Here is a 22,094-nt window from a genome sequence, read left to right on the forward strand (position 1 = left end):
CTGATTCTCTCCCCAAAAACCATGACCATCAGCATGTCCCTCCCATGCGCTTTTCTCACAATGAGTAATCAAGAGGTAACAGGTCAGTAAATAATAACTACAAGCAAAACTTCAGATATAAACCTGTTTGTTTATTTTGGTAAATATTATAAAAATTGTAGAGCACAGTGACACTGCTTAAACCATCCACTCAGATTTTTTTGTTTTTCTTTTTTCTTTTTGCCATTTAAACAAAACAAAAATATACACTTAAAGAAATTGCATAAAGATCCAAAAGTTTTGAGTTACTCAGCTCTTTCTGTCATTCAAACACTGTAAAAGGATAAAACTAATATATTAAATCAGGATCTGGATCAGGATTGGTCATTTGATTTCATTAGTTGAATTATTAATTACAGATTTACCAAGCTACTCTATATCACTGGTACTTTTTGTGAGAGGCTGATTGAAACCACACTACTAAGACTTAAGGTATGATTAGCCCAGAATTATCTTTTGACATTTAAACAGTTCATCTCCTCTTTAATAGGTTCATGTTTAGGACAACTATGTACATGAAGACTGTGATAGACATGCTCTTCTAACTGGCTGAGATCCAGATGTTGGTACTGGCAGATATTTCCTAGTACATCCACATCAACATATTCACCAACGCCGAATGAGAGAGCAGACTCCCGATGCTTTGGTAGGAAGCTGGAGCAGAGGTCAGGTGGTGGTGGTAATGGTAAAGATGAAGGATCACCGCAGTTTGGGGCTGAACAGCTGCAGCAACATTGAGGCTCAGCTTTTAGACCTGGCATCATAGTCTCATAGTCAGACGTTATCTGCAAGATACCAGAAGAACACTTAGAGTGAGATCATGTTTTCTTTGTGCTGAGTAAACAATGTGGCATTTTCTGCAGTCAAATTACACATTACAACACTATTGTGTATCTATAGGCATACATGGAGTATATAGATTTTGATTCATCACCTGTAACTATTTATGATTGTATTTTTGTTAGCTTAGAATGAGCCTTTTCTACAGAGCCTTCTTTAAAAAAAGATTCAGTAGGCCAGAGCAGACAAACCACACATTACATTCAAGTGACAGCTGCCAAAGATTCTCCCACATGTTTTGTAAGGGAAAAGTGAGGACGATAGTCAGTTTGTTGGTCATCAACCTCATCCTCAACTCTGGTCCTTTTCAATTAATTAATTTATTTTAAATACATTATTGAAAAATAAAATAGATAAGTGGTAAAAAAAGGTTTTTAATGAACAAGCATCAAAATGGTTTTATACTCTATGGAAAGTCACCACTTCTGTTTATGCCCCAGTGGGGGCACAGCCCACAGTTTGAGAACCTCTGCCTTAGAGGAAGGGTTCATTGGAAATAAATACATCTTCAAAAACTACCAGTTTTTAATCAAAGCAGAGACTTGGAAAATTAAAGAAGTCATCACACGAGTAATTACACACAGATTTCAACTACACTACAGGGCTAACAAGCATATCATTCTCCAGTGTATTTTGTGAACATACCTCCATGTCAATTCCTTCGGCTACCACTAATCTGAAAACATGTCCAAAGAAGTAGTGGAGATGGTGGGACATATTGTAACAAAAAACGAAACTTTTAAAGCTTCCAAACTAAAAATCCAGACCTTTTATCAGGCCAGAGAAGTGGGCATGAGCATTAAGACACAATGCATGTGTGATCGTGACACTCACTCACACTGTTTGTGGGAATCATTTTGCTACTCATAAGATAAACATGATAAGACTTTAAAGCCTGAACCATGAAATAATTTAATCCAATGTAAAACAAATGCATATATGAGTTTTAATTTGTCTTATATTGCAGTTTATTGCTAAAATGTATTTATTCATCTTCAAATCAGACTGATGCTGTATAAGTCTCAACTGTATGTATCAAACTAGATGTTAAGGGGATAAGTGAACTTTAGATTACTGTATACTTTTTGCTATGTTGGTCAAAGTGTTTTTATTTGTGTTATTACAGCAGAGAACTTGTCAGCAATGTTATTGTTTTTGTAGGTATCTCTGCTAACACACAGCTTACATTAGCTTTAGGAAAATAGTTATCAGAAAACATTTGCCAGGTAAAGGTATTTTGTGAGCCTGTCAACTCCATGCAGTGATTTTACTATTATTTCCTTTCTGAAGGTGTGTTTTTCCAGAGTAAGCTTATGACATGTTATGTTCTACCTTTATGACTCATCACTGACATCCTCTTCACATTTTGACCTGTTATTGCGATATAACCTTAGGTTTCATGAATGTTTCACATTTCATAAATGTTACTGACTAATAATGAGAAACTTCAAATGTACAGTGTTGAACCACTTTGCTGTTGCTTATACTGCTAGCATATCTAAAAGTGTCTGTGGTGGACAAACCTCTTTATTCTGCGGTGGGATTGATCTTCTGTGTTTCAGAACCAGTAGAAGACATAATGTGAACAGACACACAAACATGAGTGCTGCCACGCACATAACAGCAGTCAGGACCAGCGGCAGGTGGAACAACAGCTGAGGTTCATATGCTGGAACATTTACACAAATACAAATCTCAGTGCTAATAAAACAGATGAAAATACACGCGCACACAAACACATCAAACACATCACTTACTCTCTATTGTGTCTTCACTATTGGCTGGTATTACTTTTACAGGAAAATGAAAATACAAAAAGAGGAATTTATAAATGAGCAAATAAAATGAAAGTATGCACAGAGGTACCCCGACTTCCTCCCACAGTCCAAAGACATGCAACTAATGAGGTTTGGTTAATTTGTGATTTTAAATTGCCCCATAGTGTGAGTGGTTGTCTCTCTCTATGTGTTAGCCCTGCATACGATTGGCAGCCTGTTCAGGGTGTGCTTAAGGCCACCCTATAGTGGCTGGGATTTAGTCTCTGGCCCTCCAACCCTTGGAAAATGCATTGAAAATTCTAATTGAATTCTTATTCAATTTTTAAAAATGCTTTTCTTTTTCAAATTGCTAAATATGTTACTGCAGCGTGACTTTTTCTTTGCAAGCATGTAAACTACTGGGTGGAAAAGTTTTCATGAGACTGAAGTACCACTTCTCCTTGCTAAGAGTGAAATTGATTCTGTGCACGTGTTCAAGCCCAAAATAGCCTCTAACCACCCTGTTTCGCTGTTGGTCTGATATGCTGCTGCATCGCTCTTTTCCTTTTTTATCTTCATAAACGCTTCCATTTATTTTGGCTGTTCAGGCCAGAAGTCTCAAACTTTCAGCAGCAGACATGGCTTCCTTTCCGATCATGTCTGTGAAATACTGGTATGTTACCCAAATGATTTAGTCTTGTTTACTTCCTCAGAAGAAACCTCCAGTCAATTGACGAGAAAGTCCCTTATGTTCTGAGTTTCACTTATGAAACTATGAACGTTAAACTACACTAATGCTTAAACGGGGGAAAAAATGTCCTTAAATACACTTGAATATTGCTTGAATGTTGTTTACATGAAAAGGAGATAACTGAATCTGACCTTTTGTAACAAAGCAATAACACAATCAATAACACAAATTTGCTTTTGGTCAGTTAATTATACAAAATTAATTTATAAGTGTGTACTTTAAAGCTTTTCAAGATATTTTCACATTTACATAGAAATATTTTAAAAGATAAAGTTAAAATAAAAAGTAAGTCCAACTTTTCGACTCCACTGTACATCTTTACAGAAACAGAAACCTCATGAAAGCAGAACATGGAATTAGTACGACTGATTTCTCATGAATGTCATTTATGGCCTATTATTTTTGGGGTCACAAACAGAATTCATAAGAGCTATAATATTTTATTCCTGTGAATTCATCACCTTGCTGAACAGCACATATACCTTCTATTTTTTAGCCTTAGTTAACTTATCTAACTTACTTATATCATCTCAGTTGATGTGATGTGACAATAAAAGTGATTTGATTTGATTTGATTTGATCAGTTGTGGTTGTCCTATGGGACAATTCCCACTAACCAGAAACCAGTCTGCTCTGAGTAGTTGAAATATGCATAACTGGAGACCATATTTAGCCAGCCAACTGAGAACTGTGGTGTAAATATTTATACTATACCTTGGGAAACATTCAGTTTTATGGCGCTGTGATAATCAGGTTGGAGGCTGATATCCACTCCACACTGATACGTCCCACTGTCATTTAACCTCAGTTTATCCACCTTGACAATGAAGAAGCTTCCAGTGGTGTTGTCGTACATGGAGAAGCGTCCTTTGGTCTCCCACCGGTTATGTTTGTCTGTCATTATCAAGTAACTGGAGCATTCATCAATACGGCACAGGTACTTCAAATTCTCCGTCAGGCCATTTGGATAGTCACATCTGAAGACAAAACTCTCACCTTCCACACCAGAAAAAACTGTGGTTTTGGTGCTGATTACTGCTGTCATAAAACATTGGTGTTAGTTACACATTTTAATTATTTTTGTAATAAGCAGTCTAGTACTAGGTTTTAAATCTAAATACTATAAAACTCACCTTGGATGTGTAGTATAGTAATAATGACAGCTGTAGTTATTCTCCATGAGTCTAAGATGGTTCCCATTACTTCTAATTTACCTTCAGGCCAGAGTCAGGTTCTCCCCTCAGCCACTGAAGAAGGTAACAACCTGGACTAATGATTGTCTCCCTGTGTTCAGTCAGGTGCTTTCATGGTTATGGCTTTGAAACTCTTCCTCTTTCATGTAAAAAACTGTACACCCATAACATTCAACCACTGCAGGAAGCGGTTTCATTTTTTATAATAAACCAACTGTGCACCAGTTATTCAGCACGTTTAGTGACTGTCGAACTTTCTTCAGCATTAAGCAGGTAGAGAGATTTTATATTTTTCATAGAGATGGTAAAAGAAACTAATGTTGGACTAAAATTTGGTAGGTTCTTGGAAAAATTTTCCATATAGCCTGTTACTCCCAAGTCAACCCCCCCCCCCCCCAAAAACAAACAAACAAAACAAAACAAAACAAAACAAACAAACAAACAAACAAACAAACAAACAAACAAACAAACAAACAAACAAACAAACAAACAAACAAACAAACAAACAACAAACACTCTTGAGGTCTAATATAGCATTTATTAAGTATTCGTATTAATTAGGGGTATTTGCATGTTAACAGGCATGATTAACAAGACTTGGTTGGCCAACTAGGTTTACCAAGCAGACATTTAAGTAGAAGATTTAGTTTTTTAATATTAGACAAAATACATGAAACTATTATTTATAGAAAGCATTAAACAAAAAGCTTAGAGGGTTCAACATTTTTGTTTGTTTCTCTCTGCTGCATCTTTTTGAAACTGCTTCATGGCTTATTTCCAGTTGGAAATTATTAATTTTGTCTTTGTTTTTATGTTAGATGTACTGTCAACAAGTCACTGTCTTTTTGACAAATAAATTACGCCATCTTGAAAGAGCTTTTTTTTTTGCTGCATTGAAAGCTAGGCATCAGTGTGACATTATATTACAAAAATATGATTTTTTTGTAGTAAGGTACAGGAAGTTCATATTTGGTTATTTATATCAGCCCTCACTGCCAATGTGTCTTTATTCACATGACCACTAGGAGTCATCGGAATACATGCGTTTCCTGTGGTGACCTCTATTTTTTTTTTTTTTTTTTAAAGGGAGCTACTGAAACTACCCTCCCACAAAATACTTCCAGATAAGCATCAACCTCAAAATACACTACATGTATCACAAATGCAGAACTACATCATTACTACAACTAACTAAGTGAAAAAGTGCAAATCACTTTTACTACAAACTCACACCAAAGGCAAATACGCAGTCTAGCTGCTAAATGTATTCATTCACTAGGGATGTAGTCCAGCACTTCCCCTGAACTTACCTAGAAATATTAACAGTGTCAAATGGTAGTTCACACACATTTTTTTCTCCAGTGTAAGGTAAATTTGATTAAGACACATATTAAACCACATGTGTAATCAAAACACTTAACAGCACCATTTAGTGTAAAAGCTTATAATGATGGAAATAGGTTTTGCTTATAACTGTCAGAAAAATATATACATTCTATCTTTGAGATCAACTCTGATTTACTCCTGATAAATCTAAACCAAACCAAAGTGTTCTGGGCTTCTCTTCGGTGGATTCACAGGGAGCTCTGGAGACACAAGGAGATGCACTATTAGTACCGCTCGTTGTATTTTTGGATGTCAAAGGTTTATCTCTGTGTTTCCTACACTTGCTAACACCTGTTCTTTCAGATATTACATCTGGCAAAGGATTTATGTAGATCCCAGAGTTATTATCGTGGTCATTTTGATGCTCTGCGGGTGGATGTTCTGAAGCTGCAGCAAGTTTGGACACGGATATGTTCTCATAGATATGAAGGTGTAGGCTAGATGTCGTTTCTGTTGGTTCAGTTGCTGGTGGATCCAGTCTTTGATGGTGTGTATGAATAGAGGAACGCCCAGGTAACTTCTGAAGATGCTCTGCTCCCTTGAAAACAGACAAAAATAAAAAAACAAACATAAATAAATAAATCAGAATTTTCTTATATGTTCAAAATATTTATTTTATTTTATTTTACTCACATGGCATTGAATAGCATTACTTATTAGCTGAGTAATTACTATGTGAATTAGACAAAAATGTATAAATCTAAATCTTTCTACAGTAAGGATAGAGGCATGCACGGTGCCATCAAAATGTATTTCCACTATTCCTGATTTCTCAGTTTTTTGCATATTTCTTACACTTAAATGTTTCAGAGCATCAAATACATTTTTGTTTATTATTTAAAGAGAACTGGAGTAAATACAAAATGCATTAAAAATGTTTATTAAGGAAAAATAAGTAATCCAAATCTTTCTGGCCCTTTGTGAAAAAGTAAATGCATCCTCTTGTTAAATCATCAAGTAATTAATTAACCTGTTTTTGAAAAGCTGAGTTCAATTTCACTACACACCTAGAATTGCTAACGTCCAGACCTGTTTGATAAAGAAAACACTTAAATAGAGCCTGTCTGCCAAGGAAAAGTAGGCTAATGGGAAATTCACAGAGAAACTCGTGGATTCTTCAACTGACCGCTGCGGCACACCTGCACCAGGGCAAACCTCCGCCTACCCCACTCCTGCTTTACAGGTGAAAATAGAACAACAGGACCGCTAGTCTTTGATTTTATTTATTTTCTGCTGTGTTTCACTTGCATCTATTTGAAAGAGTGAGTGTAAACACACAATAAAATATTTTATGTGCTGGAATGTGCAGAAAATAGGTTTAAATGTTAAACAAATTTCTTCCAGTCAGAGAATGTTGCATATAATTAAATTTTTTGCTTGATGCATAAAGTTAAAAGATTAAAACTAATAAAACAAGTTTTAAAAAGAGACTTTTCCATTTGATTACATTTTGTATGATGGATTATGCAGAAAAATGGCAATATTGTTCTGTTTGTCCTGATTCTCCCTAGTTGGTGTCTGACCTTTTTTCCTGTGCATCTTTGCTGATTTGATGAAAGCCCAGTCTGGTTAACCACATGTTTTGAGAGTTTGTGTTCCAGAGGGTGTTGGGAGTCAAAGACTAGGTCCAATCAAAGACCAGACTTAAAGATGCTTTTGTATGACCTTAAATAGGCGATCAGGCTTAAAAAGCTTTCCTAAAGTGACTGAATTTCCTCCACAGTGATGTGAAAGACTCGTTGTTAGCTGTCACAATACTTCTTGGTCAAATAGCCCTTCACAGCCTGGAGGCGTGTTTGGCGTCATTGTCCTGTTGAATTACACATGACAGTCCAACTAAACGCAAACCAGATGGGATAGCATGTTGCTGCACGATGTTGTGGTACTCATATTGGTTCAGTGTGTCTTCAATTTTGAATAAATCCCCAACAGTGTCACCAGCAAAGCACCAGCACACCATCATGCCACCTCCTCTGTGCTTCACGGTGGGAACCATGCATGTAGAGACCATCAGTTCACCTTTTCTGCATGGTGGGTGGAAGCAAAGATCTCACATTTGGACTCATAAGACCAAAATACAGATTTCAACTGGTCCAATGTTTATTCCTTGTGTTTCTTGGCCCAAGCAAGTCTCTTCTGCTTGTTGCTTTTCCTTAGTAGTGGTTTCTTAGAAGCTATTTGACCATAAAGGTCGGATTCGCACAGTCTCCTCTGAACAGTTGATGTAGAGAGGAATATCTGCTACTGGAACATTGATCTGGGCTCCAATCTGAGGTGTGGTTAAATTGCAATCTTTGAGGCTGGTGACTCAGATCAATTTATCCTAAGCAGCAGATGTGATTCTTTGTCTTTCTTTCCTGGGGCAGTCCTCATTTGAGCCAGTTAGCCCTTTTTTTTTTTTTTTTGCAATTTTCTGGACTGACTGACCTTCAGTTCTTAAAATAATGATGGGTTAGGGACTGTCATTTCTCTTTACTTAGCTGATTGATTCTTGCCATAATATGAATTCTAACAGTTTTTAAATAGGGCTGTCAGCTGTGCACCAACCTGACTTCTGCACAACACAATGGTCCCAATGCCATTAAGAAGGAAAAGGTGACTACATCATGAAGCTCACTGAGAGAAAGGTGTGCAGAGCTGTTACAAAGCAAAGGCTGGCTACTTTCAGGAATCTAAAATATAAGACATTTTTTGAGTTATTTATATTTTTTCTTTGCTGCAAATATCCATAAATTCATACATTTGATGTCTTCAGTATGTATCTACAATGTAGAAAGTAGTAAAAATACAGAAAAATCATTAAATGAGAAGGTGTGTCCAAACTTTTGACTGGTAGTGTATGAGTTTTCTACTCAAAAAGGCCTCTGTGTTCTTCTTTAAATGTAATTCACTACAAATTAAACAGAAATGTAAAATGTTAGTCAGTGTACTTCTGAGACACTTGAATGCAGAATTCAGTTTCTCTGTGTACCAGATCACCAGACATAGCCAGACTATCTCTCCCCCTTCTCACTTTCTTAATTGTGCTTAGTTAACCATCATGTTGCTTGAAGGTTAGTATTTTTATCTTGCTACTTTTAACAGGAAGACAGTAGAACTTATCTTTGCATCTAATGGTGTCAGTGAGTGTGTGCTTCTGAAACAGGAGTGACTTCCAGTGCCAGTATCTGTTACTTTGCAAGAATACCTTTTTAGTTGACCCAGATTTATCACCAGAGCTATACACAATATGACTTTTGACTTTTCAATTGTAAGGGGAAGAAGCATTTTACTTAAAATGTCAAACCATTCCTTTAGCACAACACTAATGTAACACTGTGGTTTTAACACATCCCCATTGAAAAATTCCACAATATAAAAAAATGAGAAATGACTTTTGGAAAACCCCTCGTCACATACTTACATTTGATGTATAAAAAAAAAAACCCCAATCATATTCTACTTTATTTAATTTGCTGTCTAAGGCAATCACTGATCTCTAGGAGGGAATGAACCTCCTGATAGTGTGATCTCCAATTTTCCATCTCATACCTCTTGTTGATACGCACTGCTGACATCTGTGTTGTTGAAGCAAACTTGTAGTTGAGGTTTTGAGGTTTTTCTGTACTTCCTGAAGCATACTGTCAGCATCAGGAGACATGCCATAGCAATGCCCCCGACTGCAGCATACACAATGGTGCCTGATGAAAACAAGATTATAGAATCATCTTATTCATCAGTAACTTATACACCAATCACATCCTCAAGTGGAAACTCACCTGTGCTGATTTTAGGTTGTTCTTTAGTGGAGAATGATTCTGCAAAACAGGACTCAATATTACTTCTTTATGTAAAATGTATCCAGAATTTATATTTGTAAGGACTGTAAATCAATAATTTGTAATACATTGTTTTTATACCCATTGAAGGTTTTGTAGGCTTAATGGTGTCTGTTCCAGTTGTTAACTGTGTTGTGTTGGTATTCTGATATGTCCATGTGGTAGGAACATCAGGTGTCTCAGTTTCAACAGCTGTATAAGAGAAAGGGGCAAATTATGGTACTATTATTAACTAATCAATATACAATATATATATTCTAAAAGTAAAAGTTTTTCATTCAAAATTTAATTCCGCAATAAGATTACTGTTTTTAGATACCTTTATTTTTTATATATATCTAGGGATGTTTTCTGCAAAATAAGTTTTATGTCATGGATATATAAGTGGAATTTTTAATATACTGATGCAAAAAGGAATTGATGCATTTTACAGATGTATTCACTACAGGTGTCCAGAAGCTAGTTTTAACAACTTTGTATTAATATAGCTTATCGAGAGATGACTTAGAACAAGAAAAACAAAAAGTTAAAATAAACCTATTTGATTGTTTTAATGCTCTGATGTTTCTAATATGTTATGAACTGGATGTTTTTCTTCACTGAGCCTCCAAAAATACAATAAATCCACGTGAGAAGAAAAAAAAGGGGAAATAAATCTTTTGAATCTTTTAACAAGAAGATCCAGTCAAGCCACGAGGGGAAATTACTTGGAACCACCAGATTATAAACCGGATTATAAAATGCATTTTAATTCACAAGCTATGCTTTTATATGCAGTAATTTTTTTCTGAAATAAAGAACTATAAGAAACGTGGAGTATTTTTTTTTCCTTATCTTTTGAAGTAAGAATGCAGATGCATAATTCAAATTAAGCGTACTGATAAAATAAACTCAGAAGAAATAAAATGATGACATACCTTTCTTTACTGTGAGCTGTATCTGAGTGTATGTGTCCAAACCAGGCCTGTCCACTCCACACCAATATTTCTGATGTGAGTCTGACAGCTGGAGATCACTGAAGGTCACAGTGAAGGATCCATCTCCAGAATCCACCAGAGTTATCCTCCCGGACTCTGCTCTTCCACCAGATTTTACAGTAGCCAGCCTGTCTTTCTCGCTCCCACATGGATCTTTGCAAAAGTATTTATTATACGTCCATGCAAGTCTGTGTGAGCACTGGAAGGAGACATTTCTGCCCTGAAATCCTTCTATCTTCATCAACTTGTTTCCATCTGCCAACGTAGCTGCTAAAATTGGCAAGATATAGTGCATCCCGGAGTTAAACAAATGTTAGAAAACATTAATACGTTAATTAATTACATTAATATAATTTTTCTAAGCCACTTACTGCAAAAAAGACAGATGATATAGATGGTCTTCATTTTGGCTGATAAACTGCCAGCTCAGTGGTTCTTATCTTGGTGGTCCTTTCAGGTATTTACGACTGGTCAAACTCTTTCAGTTTGCTCCACCACTGTACGAGGTTGTGCACATGAATTGAATTATATTGTAAGTCACGATCGCGATAAAACTGTAAACTAGTCGAAAATATTTACCAAGTAAATGAAATCACTGTCACATACAAATGATTGCGAAAGAATACAAGGTGCGAGCTTACTATAAGCGCACAGAGCAGTCACGGTGTGCAGAGAAGCGTTTGTTTGTGACGAGTGGGGGGCAAACACGCCTCCGCAGATGTGTCACAGCTGCACTCCTCTCGCGTGAATTGACCTGACTTGTGAAAGCAAAGAAAGGAAGGAACTGCTTCAAAGAACTGACACCTACACAAACTTGATGACGGCCTCAGTTAACTGACAGTTACTCGTTGACAGCAGCACAGTTTTATGCCATAGTTGTCTATATTTTTTTCTTTTAGCACGTAGCGTTAGATTTGTGATCAAGTCATCTACATCTGTAGATGAGTTTGATAGTGAATACATTTTAAAGTTCTGAAACCTCCCTGTTTAAAAGCTTAGCTACAGTGTTTTCCTTCTCCTTCAGTGAGAGACTGAGATTACCGAAAAGCACCACTGAACGACACAGGAAATCATTCCTGCCTGTGGCCATCTCCCTGTACAACGCATCCACTTAACACACTGTTTGCTGCTACAACTACACATGTTTCTTTTCCAAATATTTATTCATAAGTGACTTATGTATGTATGTATGTATATATATGTATATATTGTACTATTCTTAGTTAGCGTATTGTCTGTCTTGTCTTAATGTTGGTTTAAAATGGAGCACTGTAACAAAAAATAATTTCCCCCAGGGATCAATAAAGTATTCTGATTCTGATTCTGATTCTGATTCTCCAAACAGGATTTTACTCATTTTAATCAAAGACCGTACTTTAATTTTGAAAACTGGTTTACTTCCCGTCGACATCTGTGCAAGTAACAATAGGAATTACACCCGTTCAGTCCAGCTGGTTTTAAAAAGAGGCAGAGGAATCACACAGTGCCAGCCAGTGAGGGGCACAGACACAGCAGGGCGAGGAGGAAGCAGCAAAATGGTCATCAAGGAAATCTGATTTGAAACTAGATCCAGACACAGAGGAGGAGCCGGACTCAGCAGTAACAGCATTTACAATAACATGCAACTGATTAAAGACTGGTTATACTCCCACTACATTGCTGTCTTAACCTCTTGGGTATTTGTGCTATGGTTGTTTTGACCAGAAGAAAATCCAACACTGTTTCAGACTTTGCTTTAATTGGTCTTTAAAAAAAAAATCAAAAGTTTTTCAGTTGAAAACACCTGATTCTATTTCTGCTTTCAAATTAACTGGTAATCCCAGAGGGTCATTTAATTTTGCCACTCATCTTTGTAATATTGGGAGGGAAGAACTTGATTTAAATTTGAATTTTCAGTACAAATGTGGTAACGGCCCTCATATATTTAATAATATTTAATTTCCCCAAACATATTTACTATTGATTTCATTTTCAATAAACTTCTCACATTGTTGCCTGACACCTACAACGTCTCCTTTACAAAAAGCAAAAACAGGAAGACGTGAAATAATGATGACTCCAGTATTTGCCTACATTTAGTTTCAGTTGCATGAGTATCATTCTGGTGACTTGACAAACCAAACCAAAGCAGGAACAGAAATTTAGATTCACCACAAACCTACAACAACATACTGAATACATCTTACTTTATACTTCTTATATCTGCATCTGTTGATGTCGATCAACAACTGTGCAGTAAGCTGCACATGTAAAAAAAAAATATAAAATTCACTTTTCATAAGGTATGATTTAAATTTTTTCAATTTTAAAATATAAAATAAAACATAGAAAAGAATTAACAGTTTGCAGACTGTAGAACTAAAATTAAAAGATCTGCTAGAGGTAGATATCTGGAGTTTTTTGTGCATTATTTTTTTTCAGCTCTGCAGCTGCCCCACAAGGTGGTGAGGATGTGCGTGGTTTATTTTTTATTTTTTTGTGTGTCTGTATAAACAGACTGCAAATCAATTTCCCACTGGGGACAATAAAGTTACCATTGTTACCCCTGTTCTGTATACAAAAAAAAAAGAAAAAAGAAAATGTAAAATATGTTTTAATAAGGGTCATTGTGAATATCCAGCCCCCCACAAGATATTCAGGTGTCTTTCTCACAGATACTTTATTCAGCACACCAAAAATGTTTTTTCTTGGTTCAGCACCAACGTTTCTCGAGCTGACTCCCCTCTCTCACACACACACACACACACACACACACACACACACACACACACACACACACACACACACACACACACACACACACACACAAATCACAACAACAGTCACCTGAAGGTACTTTACTTTACATTGTAAGGTAGACTCTACAATAATAAATACAGAGGAAAACCCAACAATCATGATCCCCTATGAGCTAGCACTTTAAGGACAGTAGAAGGAAAAACTCAATTTTAACAGGAAGAAACCTCCGGCAGAACCAGGCTCAGGGATGAGCAGCTATCTGCTGTGACCAGTTGGAGTGAGAGAAGCAAGACAGGATAAAAGACATGCTGTGGAAGAGAGCCAGAGATGAATAACAAGTATGATTCAGTGCAGAGAAGTCACACAGTGAGTGAGAAAGGTGACTGAAAAAGAGATACTCAATGCATCATGGGAATCCCCCGGCAGCCTACAACTTTTGCAGCACAACTAAAGGAGGATTTAGGGTCACCTGATCCAGCCCTAACGATATGCTTTAGCAAAAAGTAAAGTTTTTGGAACTGCCAAACCACCTTTTTTGCATGGTATTCAAGTTGTGCCTGTTTATCTTTTGTATGTTGTTATGAATTGTACTGGCCAAATAAGTAAAAGTGCTTTTAATCTGAATGCACCCAGGCAAAGAAGCTTTGGTACCTTCATCGTCCAAAGGCATCAAGGCAGATTTGTCCAGTTTATTTTGTAGCCCGAGAGAGAACCAAAATTGTAAATTATCTAATCAATGGATGGATGGATGTCTCAAAGTTGTCTAAAAACAAAATAATGTCATCTGCCTAAAGAGATATGATATGATTTTGAGCACCAATTCTAATGTGAGAGACTGTGGACTGTCTAATGACTTGTGCTAAGGGTTCTCGAGAGAGAGAGAGAGAGAGAGAGAGAGAGAGAGAGAGAGAGCCAGAACAAGAGAGGGGAAAGTGGGCAACCCTGCCTTGTCCCATGGTTGTTACATCTTGTGAGGCTGTGGGAGTGTGTGGGTGTGCTGTTCCTCTCTCTCCGCCTCCTCCTCTCTTGCTCCTCCCCTCTGTCTTTCTTTTACTCTGCCCTAGCTGATGCCCTTTCCCTCGTTTGGCACCTGAACTCAGTCAGCAATTACCTCTCAGAGGTTACTTGGGAAGAATTGTGTGGTGCAGGGTGGTTGTCCTGTGTCTCTACATTGCTTTCTAGGTGATTGAAAGGTCTTATTGTGTGATTGTGCTGCCTGTGGTGTGGAGCGTTGGGAGAAGTGGAGACAGTAACTGCGCCAAGTGAGTAGTGTGGGCCTCAACAGCAGTAGAGCTTGCTGCTGCTAGCGAAGGGTGGGCCTGTGGGCCCTCGGAAGTGCACCTTACTTTGTTGTTTATTAGTTGTTTTCTTGCTGTTGTTATCTTTTTCTTATTTAGTCTTATTGATAAAGTGGTGTTGCTGTCTCTTTGTGTTAAGAGTATTTGTAATAAAACCTTAATATATGCTAAACACCTTTGTTTGGTTTCGTTTTCATTCTTTTCCGGTCCTGTTTGTTACCGCTCCCCACACTTTCCCCTAGATCTCATTTGTGGGGATGTAACAACACTGAATGTAAACAAGGGAGAAATAAGGTCCCCTGTTAGTACACTTGCAAAGGGTGAGTGGTCTGTCTTAATCATTGCAACAAACTTCTGCTTAAACCCAAAGTGTTTTAATACTGTCCATGTATATTCCCACTCTAGCCTGTCAAAGGCTTTCTCCGCATCATGTAAGAATACTGCACATGGATTATGATAGCCATCTGTGGCATCTATGATATGCAACAGCCTTCTTATGTTATCAGATGCGAGCCTCCCTCAGATAAACCCTGTCTGGTCTGCATTAACTAAAACGTGAATAACTCTTTCCAAGCGCAATGCGAGAGACTTGGCACATACTTTGTAGTGATGGGATCTTTTTAGAGAACCGGCTCTTCAGGTTGTTTTGTTGCTTTAATTAATTTATTATTAACAACAATATGAAATTATGCACAAAAGGAATTACTAATGCAAAAAAAGTGGTTTTATTCATATATGTTTATATATAAATATATACGGTGGCCCCTAGAGACAAAACACGTACAAATTCCAAAACACATTTCTAGCATTAACTGAACTTCCCAAACAGAGCTTCCTAGATCACTTAAATTACACAATTGAAAGCATATTGTTTGTATATTTATACACAATCACTCATATATATTCAAATAATAAAAAAAAAAAGTTCATTTACCTGTTACTACCACACACCAAATCCGGTGGTTGGTACTTCTGTCAGTGCGCCCCAGGGCAGCTGTGGCTACAATGTAGCTTGCTATTGCTAGTGTGTGAATGTGTGTGTGAATGGGTGAATGACTGAATGTAGTGTAAAGCACTCTGGGGTCCTTAAGGACTAGAAAAGCGCTATACAAATGCAGGCCATTTTACTTGCTGGCTTGTGTAGCCACTAGGTAACAAAAGCTCAACACTGCCCCTAGCATCCTGTAGCACTTCTGCTGTGTGTTGTACGTGTTTTGAGTTTTTATGTGCTTCGGAGTTTGTACGTACTTTGTCTCTAGTGGCCACCGTAAATATACTTTTATTTATTCACTCCACATAAAATGTAATAAATAAATCATATAATACAAAAACCAACTATTCACATTTCAACTTTTAACTATTTCCAGCTTTTTCCTGCAAACTACAACACAATTAAATATAAATTAAAATATGAAAACAAAAAGAAGATGCACATTCTCTGTCATATGGGCCTGCATGAATAAACTTTCTGAATCCTTTATCATCTGCAACTGAAAATAGTTGTGGATGACTACTATACCTTTCTAATGTGACGTTGTTGTCCCTGGCTCTCTTTCTCTCTCTCTCTCTGTTCCTGTACTACTGCGAGTGTAACCACTGCCCCTCCCCCTTCTTCCCAGCACAAAGCACAAGGCTGGCGTGCAGAGTGAAGCGGAAAAAAGTGCAAGAGAGAAGGTGAGAGAAAGAAAAAATACCCCACGGCCCGCATTGTTCACGTCAAAGATCCGGCTCTAAGAGCCATTTCGTTCGAGACCGACACATCACTAATACTTTGAGATCAGTTGTGAGTAGGGATATTGGTCTGAAACTAGATCACTCAGAGGATCCTTTACCTTTTTTAAGAGAAGAGTAATAAGTGCTATTTTCTCATCTCTCTGGAAAGAGACATTCTGGATTGCAAAATTAAGAGTCAAGCATAAGTGAGCCGATCATATCCCAAAGCCATCTATTCCAAGATTTAGCCTTTTATTTAGACCTTTCAGCGCTCTATGCAGCTCATCCAGAGTTAATGGGGCCTCCAACCCGTCCTGAGCTGCTTGTGAGATTTGGGGTAGTTCCAAACTGTCAAAACTCTTACAAATAGACTCCTTGAAATTGATCTCTGATTTATACAGATTTTCAAAAAGCAATATAAAAAGGCAGTGGTATTGCTTGGGGGTTTGTTGCAATTTTACCATCTGCAGCTTTTATTACTGGGATGGGTGTCCTTGTTTAAGCATAAGTACCAACAGATGACAAGGACACTCTGATTCAAAATAGTACTTCTGTCTGGTTCTATGGAAGATGAACTCTGCTTTAGATAAGGTTACTGCATTGTATTCATCTGTCTGTGATGCTAGGAGTGTAGACTGGTAATCTAACTTTTTTTTTGTAAATTCTGTAATAATTCTATTTGATTTTCTAAAATAGAGACCTGAGCAACTTTTGATTTTGCCTGCACAGAGGAGAATGAGATGCAAAAACCATGAATAAAACATTTTGTAGTCTCCCATAAGACCTGTGGGTCAATGTCTACATTGGTGCTGATATCTAAGAAATCTTTCAGCTGGAGCTAAAGCATGCTAAGAAGAGTAGGGTTGATTAACAGCGATGTATTCAGTCACCACCTAGGGGTCCTAGTCTTAGTATTAGGCAGGTCGATGCTCCATAATAAGGCCGAGTCATCAGATAACAAGATTGGCTGAATAGAAGTACTACCTGAAATTAGGCAAGGGCTAAAAAAAAATGTAATTTATCCTACAGAATGTCTTGTGTTTATTGGAGAAGAATGTGTAATCCTTGGTGTCAATGTTCTGCATACGCCAGAGATTGATAAGGGTGAGATCTCTAATGAGTGCATTCAGCAGAGTGGATGAGAGATTAGTTGCTGCATCTGGATTAGATTTATCAAAAACAGGGTTAATAACGGCACTGAAGTCATCTCCCAACACTAAGGAACAGTCATTTTGTTCTAATAGTGCGTTGGCAAAATAGGTAAAAAAAGTCTCTGTCTGGCTCATCTGGACAGTATATAGATACGAATGCTAATTTGTGATTTAAAATACTGCCAGTGATAAGTGCCATTCTCATCATTTTAAGCACTTTGTTAGCAGCCTGTTGTAAAAAGACACTTTATTGCCATTTCTTTAGTTGATTCTACAAAAAAAAAAGCCCATGATGACAAAGTTTGTTGTTATTAAAAAAAATTTTTAAATACCAACAATGTGAGACCCAAAGAGCTGTATTAAAAACCTGGCATAATATGTATGGTGTGTAGTTTGTTTTTGAAAAAAATATGAGGAAATTGGACAAATGGAGGGAAAAGGTGGCAGGCCTGAAACTGTATATGACAACATGAAATTAAATGGCTAAAACACTTTGACATAGGAGCTGTGAGACACACCCGGCCTTGTTGAAGCTTCAAGAGAAATGGTCTCAGTGGAAGGGTGGGTGTCAAAAAGTAATGCTTAAGGAAGAAAAACAGAAAAAACAACTGAGATATGCCAAATAACAACACCTGGAATGAAAATACGTGACGAACCAAAATTTGAAAAGTTTGGTTCCAGTTGTGTATACCTATCTGTAAAATGTGGTGGAAGCTTTGATATTTTTGGGGCCTGCATTTCAGCCAGTGGTGTTGGCGATCTTATCAAAATTGATGGAATTATGAATGCAAAAATGCATGAACAACACTCTTTCAAAAATAATTGATAGAAGGCCCCAAACAAGACTCTTGATTACCCAGGATGTTGACTGGATATAGCTTGTTCTGTGAACAACATAAAAACAATGTTTAAACTGTGTGAACACTTTCTAAGACATGTATTTGTTTATTTTCATATATTATTCATTTTCACTTCACACAAGCGAGTGTGTGAATTGAGGCCATTACCAGGTAATTCATCTGAACATGGTTAAAAATGGGAAAAAGGGATAAATAGTATTTAAAGATTATTTCTTTGTAAAAGATTAAAGGTATAAAACACAGACAGTTTAGTTTGTCCTGCCACTCTTGGTCTTTTATTCAGTTTAAGCTGTCTTTTGGCTTGTGTCCTGTTCTTTAATTTATCACTATCCATCTGCTTCTCCAGTAAACATGGCTTCTATAACACTACCCATGCAAGAAATGTTGAAACTTCCCTTTTGCTCTTCATTGTAAATTACAGATCAGTGTGGTGTTATGTTTCAAAAAAAAAAGAAAAAAAAAAGAAGAAGAAGTTTCACCGTTTTACAGTAATAAAGTCTGTTTGGGGTTGTTTATATCAGTGCTGACCCTCACAGTGTCTTTATTAATATGACCCCTGGGAGGGACAAAAATCCAAGTATCTGGCATGTTATATGAGGATAGAGTATCTGTAAAGACATGACATTACTCACATTTTCACAAGGTGTCACTAATTGCAAATGCAACCCCTGTTCTGTGACAACAACCACAATATTCACAAGTATGGTCATGAAGGTAAAAAATAAACGCACCACAGCATACTACAGTGACTAAACTTCATCTACTGAACTTCCCTCTTACTCTGACCTTAACCAGAGGAGTCAACCATATGAAGTGGTATTTCAGACCTGGTTAACCTTATGTGAACAAGCTTTTTATATTCAAATGCAAAAAAAATTTGAGTTAGGGTTCAGATCTCTAGATTCATGTATGTCCAAATTCCTTTGGAAAAATAAACCCCCACGTATAAGCTTAAAAACACTACAAAAGACCAAGGATAAAGGAGGACTAGAACTGCCTAACTTTCAGCACTACTTCTTAGCCAACAGGCTTCAGTTTATCTCAGGATGGCTAAAACACACCCTCTTAGATGAACCTTGGCTAGATGTAGAACAAGCACTCTGCAATAATCTAGAGATCTCAGACCTACCATTTATCAGCTCAAACATCCAACGACATGAATGCTTTAAAAGCATCAACATCAGCTCTTCTCTGACAGCATGGTGGGAGTTTCTAAAATTGACGGCGTCTTCATTAATCCCATGCAAACGTACACCTATCTGGAACAACCCTGACATATTACAAAACAATAATATGATAAACTTTTCAGATTGGAGTGATAAAGGAATCAAATATTTAGAACATATACTAGAAGGAACAGAATTTATTTCATTTGACGGACTAGTTACACAATATGGGATCAACAAGAAAAGATTTTTAGAATATCAACAAATTAAATCCATAGTAAAAAAGAAATTTAAACCGGGTCAAGTTGAACTACAAACACCACCAAGTGTGGTTCAATTTCTTACTCTTAAACCCCCCAAATTACTATCCAAAATATACAGAATGCTTTCTAAAACAGATGAATCAATATCACTTCCTATTGCAAAATGGGAAGCGGATTTATCAGTTAACTTAGACCTAAACTTCTGGTCTCAGATTTGCTTAAAAACCTTTCATCTAATTAGAAATCCCAGTCTTCAATTAATTCAATACAAAATATTACATAGAGTGCACTATACAGGTCATCGGATGTTCAAGATGGGCTTTACGTCTACCAACAACTGCTCACACTGCCAAACCAATTCACCGGACAATTATATCCACGCTCTTTGGTTCTGTCCACCAGTTCAGAAGTTTTGGCGCGAGATATGTGAGGACTTATCGAAGTGTCTGAAATGCAACATTCCAACTTCCCCCTTAGTGTGTTTGTTGGGCAGCTTAGATAATGTCACTTCAGAAAAGAATATCGCCCATATGGTTTTCACTGCCCTATGCATAGCCAAGAAAACAGTCCTCATGAACTGGAAAAATAAAAATAATCTTAATTCTAACCAATATAGAAATTATCTATTAGATTACATTAGTCTTGATACAGCCTCTGCTACCACATCAGATCAATTGCTCTGGGCTCCTTTGATCAGCTCCATCACCTAGTGGGGGTGGGGGGTCATAGTCTGGTCCCGCCTTCACTGTTGTGATTGGTGTGGGGGTAGGGACAGGCTTAGGGCGTCGGGGGGTTCCCCGGAGGCATCTTCCTTGGGGGGCTCAACCCGGGGTAGCGGTCATGTCCGGTTAGGGGCTCTGTTGGCTCTCAGGTGACTGTTTCCTCGCGGCTGCGTGCAGCGGGGCTAGGGGAGGGTCTGTGCTGACGGACGTGGGTTACTGACCTGGTAGCCTGGCTGCCCCTGGGTGGGTCCGGGATGGGCGTGAGGTTCTGGGGGCGCTCCGTCTCTGGGCTGGGACCCGGACCGGGCCTCGGGGGCTTGGGTCCTGGTTGGTGTGTTGCCGGGGTTGTGGGCGGGTGGGTGCATGGGGGCCCAGCCCTGGAGCAGGGTGCCGCCGGTGCGTCGAGCCACCTGGGGGGCTCTTCAACTGGTGGGGGAGATTGTCACATCTTGCAGGAGCTTTCCTCTCCTCAGGAGCTCCCTCTGCAGGAGGGGGAGATACAGGAGAGGTGGAGGAAGATCTCAGCCTGGGTGTCTATTGTCTTATGTAGTCTGGAAGATGAGTGGATGGTGGGGTGGGTGCAGTTTTCTCTGTGGTGGGGCTGGGTGGACTGTCCCGGGCTCTGTGGGGCCGGGCGGCGCTGCTGCACTGGGCCCCGGTCTGGATGGGCCTGGGCCCCCTTTCCCTGGCGGGTCGCGGAGTATGGGGGTGCCTACTGGGGTCAGCGGGGGAGCTGGCCCCAGGGAGGGGTCACTTGCCCCTCCCTTCCTTCCCTCCCCATCTCCAGCTGCCTCCCTCTTCCCGCTCCACCACAACCACCCACACATGCAGGGCCTTGGAGTAGGGGTATGTCACCAGGGTGCAGAGGAGGCTACCCCCCCCCCCCCCCCCCCCCCCCCCCCCGTCCCCTTCGGGCTGCCTCTGCCTCAATTTTATCCCACAACTTAGACATTCACATTACTCACACTCTCATTACACATACATATAGGATCTTGGGGGTGGGCACGATACACGGAGTCCAAAGTACCATCAGGGTGTACACCCCACCCCTGGCATCGTTGCCCACCTCTCAATTTTAAATACACGTAGACATTGAGGGCTAGCAGGAGGGACCATGCGCTTACCTGCTGCTCTCTGGCAGGTAGCTCCATGCCCTCCTGGGTTTTAAATGCACCTTAGAACACACATGCATCAACACTACAATGAGCGGGTGGAGGGAGGTTTGGAGTCTTCTCTCACCCCCATTCTCTGCGACCTGCTGGAGCAGGGGGGCTAGGACTAGGAGGAGGAGTTGGCCGTCCGACTGCGGTCTGGAGTGTGGAGCCTTCCTGCTGCTGCGGAGTCGGGGCGGTCTGCCTCCCCCCACCGCAGGGAAAAGGGAAACACCACCTGGGTCTGGGTGCAGACCCGGTTTGTAGAGT

At 38.7% G+C, this 22,094-nt stretch overlaps 2 protein-coding genes across 2 annotated transcripts; both read right to left on the minus strand.

Annotated features, from left to right (window-relative positions):
• Nucleotides 1–166: 166 nt before the first annotated feature.
• Nucleotides 167–4,626, minus strand: LOC101481973 (uncharacterized). Its single transcript, XM_004539347.4, has 4 exons — nt 4,521–4,626; nt 4,102–4,422; nt 2,403–2,548; nt 167–824 (listed from the first exon to the last, which is right to left on the minus strand). The coding sequence occupies exons 1-4, from the start codon at nt 4,585–4,587 to the stop codon at nt 489–491; spliced, it is 870 nt and encodes a 289-aa protein (XP_004539404.3). The 5' UTR covers nt 4,588–4,626; the 3' UTR covers nt 167–488.
• A 500-nt stretch (nt 4,627–5,126) lies between these two features.
• On the minus strand, nt 5,127–10,883 carry LOC112434980 (uncharacterized). Its single transcript, XM_076885481.1, has 5 exons — nt 10,702–10,883; nt 9,866–9,976; nt 9,725–9,763; nt 9,498–9,646; nt 5,127–6,504 (listed from the first exon to the last, which is right to left on the minus strand). Exons 2-5 carry the CDS (start codon nt 9,867–9,869, stop codon nt 6,088–6,090), a joined length of 609 nt encoding a protein of 202 aa, XP_076741596.1. The 5' UTR covers nt 9,870–9,976; nt 10,702–10,883; the 3' UTR covers nt 5,127–6,087.
• Nucleotides 10,884–22,094: the final 11,211 nt, after the last annotated feature.

Source organism: Maylandia zebra, linkage group LG6 (genome assembly GCF_041146795.1).
Source record: "Maylandia zebra isolate NMK-2024a linkage group LG6, Mzebra_GT3a, whole genome shotgun sequence".
Classification (NCBI taxonomy): Eukaryota; Metazoa; Chordata; class Actinopteri; order Cichliformes; family Cichlidae; genus Maylandia; species Maylandia zebra.

Bases quoted from the DNA above. Each gene is read 5' to 3' on its own strand.
- LOC101481973 (XM_004539347.4), bottom strand. From the start codon at position 4,587: ATGGGAACCATCTTAGACTCATGGAGAATAACTACAGCTGTCATTATT. The intron at 4,423-4,520 runs GTGAGTTTTATA...TTATGACAGCAG, and splicing joins TACTATACTACACATCCAAG to TAATCAGCACCAAAACCACA. The intron at 825-2,402 runs GTTTGTCCACCA...GGTATCTTGCAG, and splicing joins TCCCACCGCAGAATAAAGAG to ATAACGTCTGACTATGAGAC.
- LOC112434980 (XM_076885481.1), bottom strand. The intron at 9,647-9,724 runs GTGAGTTTCCAC...TGTTTTCATCAG, and splicing joins ACAACCTAAAATCAGCACAG to GCACCATTGTGTATGCTGCA. The intron at 6,505-9,497 runs GTATGAGATGGA...TCTGTTTTCAAG, and splicing joins GCAGTGCGTATCAACAAGAG to GGAGCAGAGCATCTTCAGAA.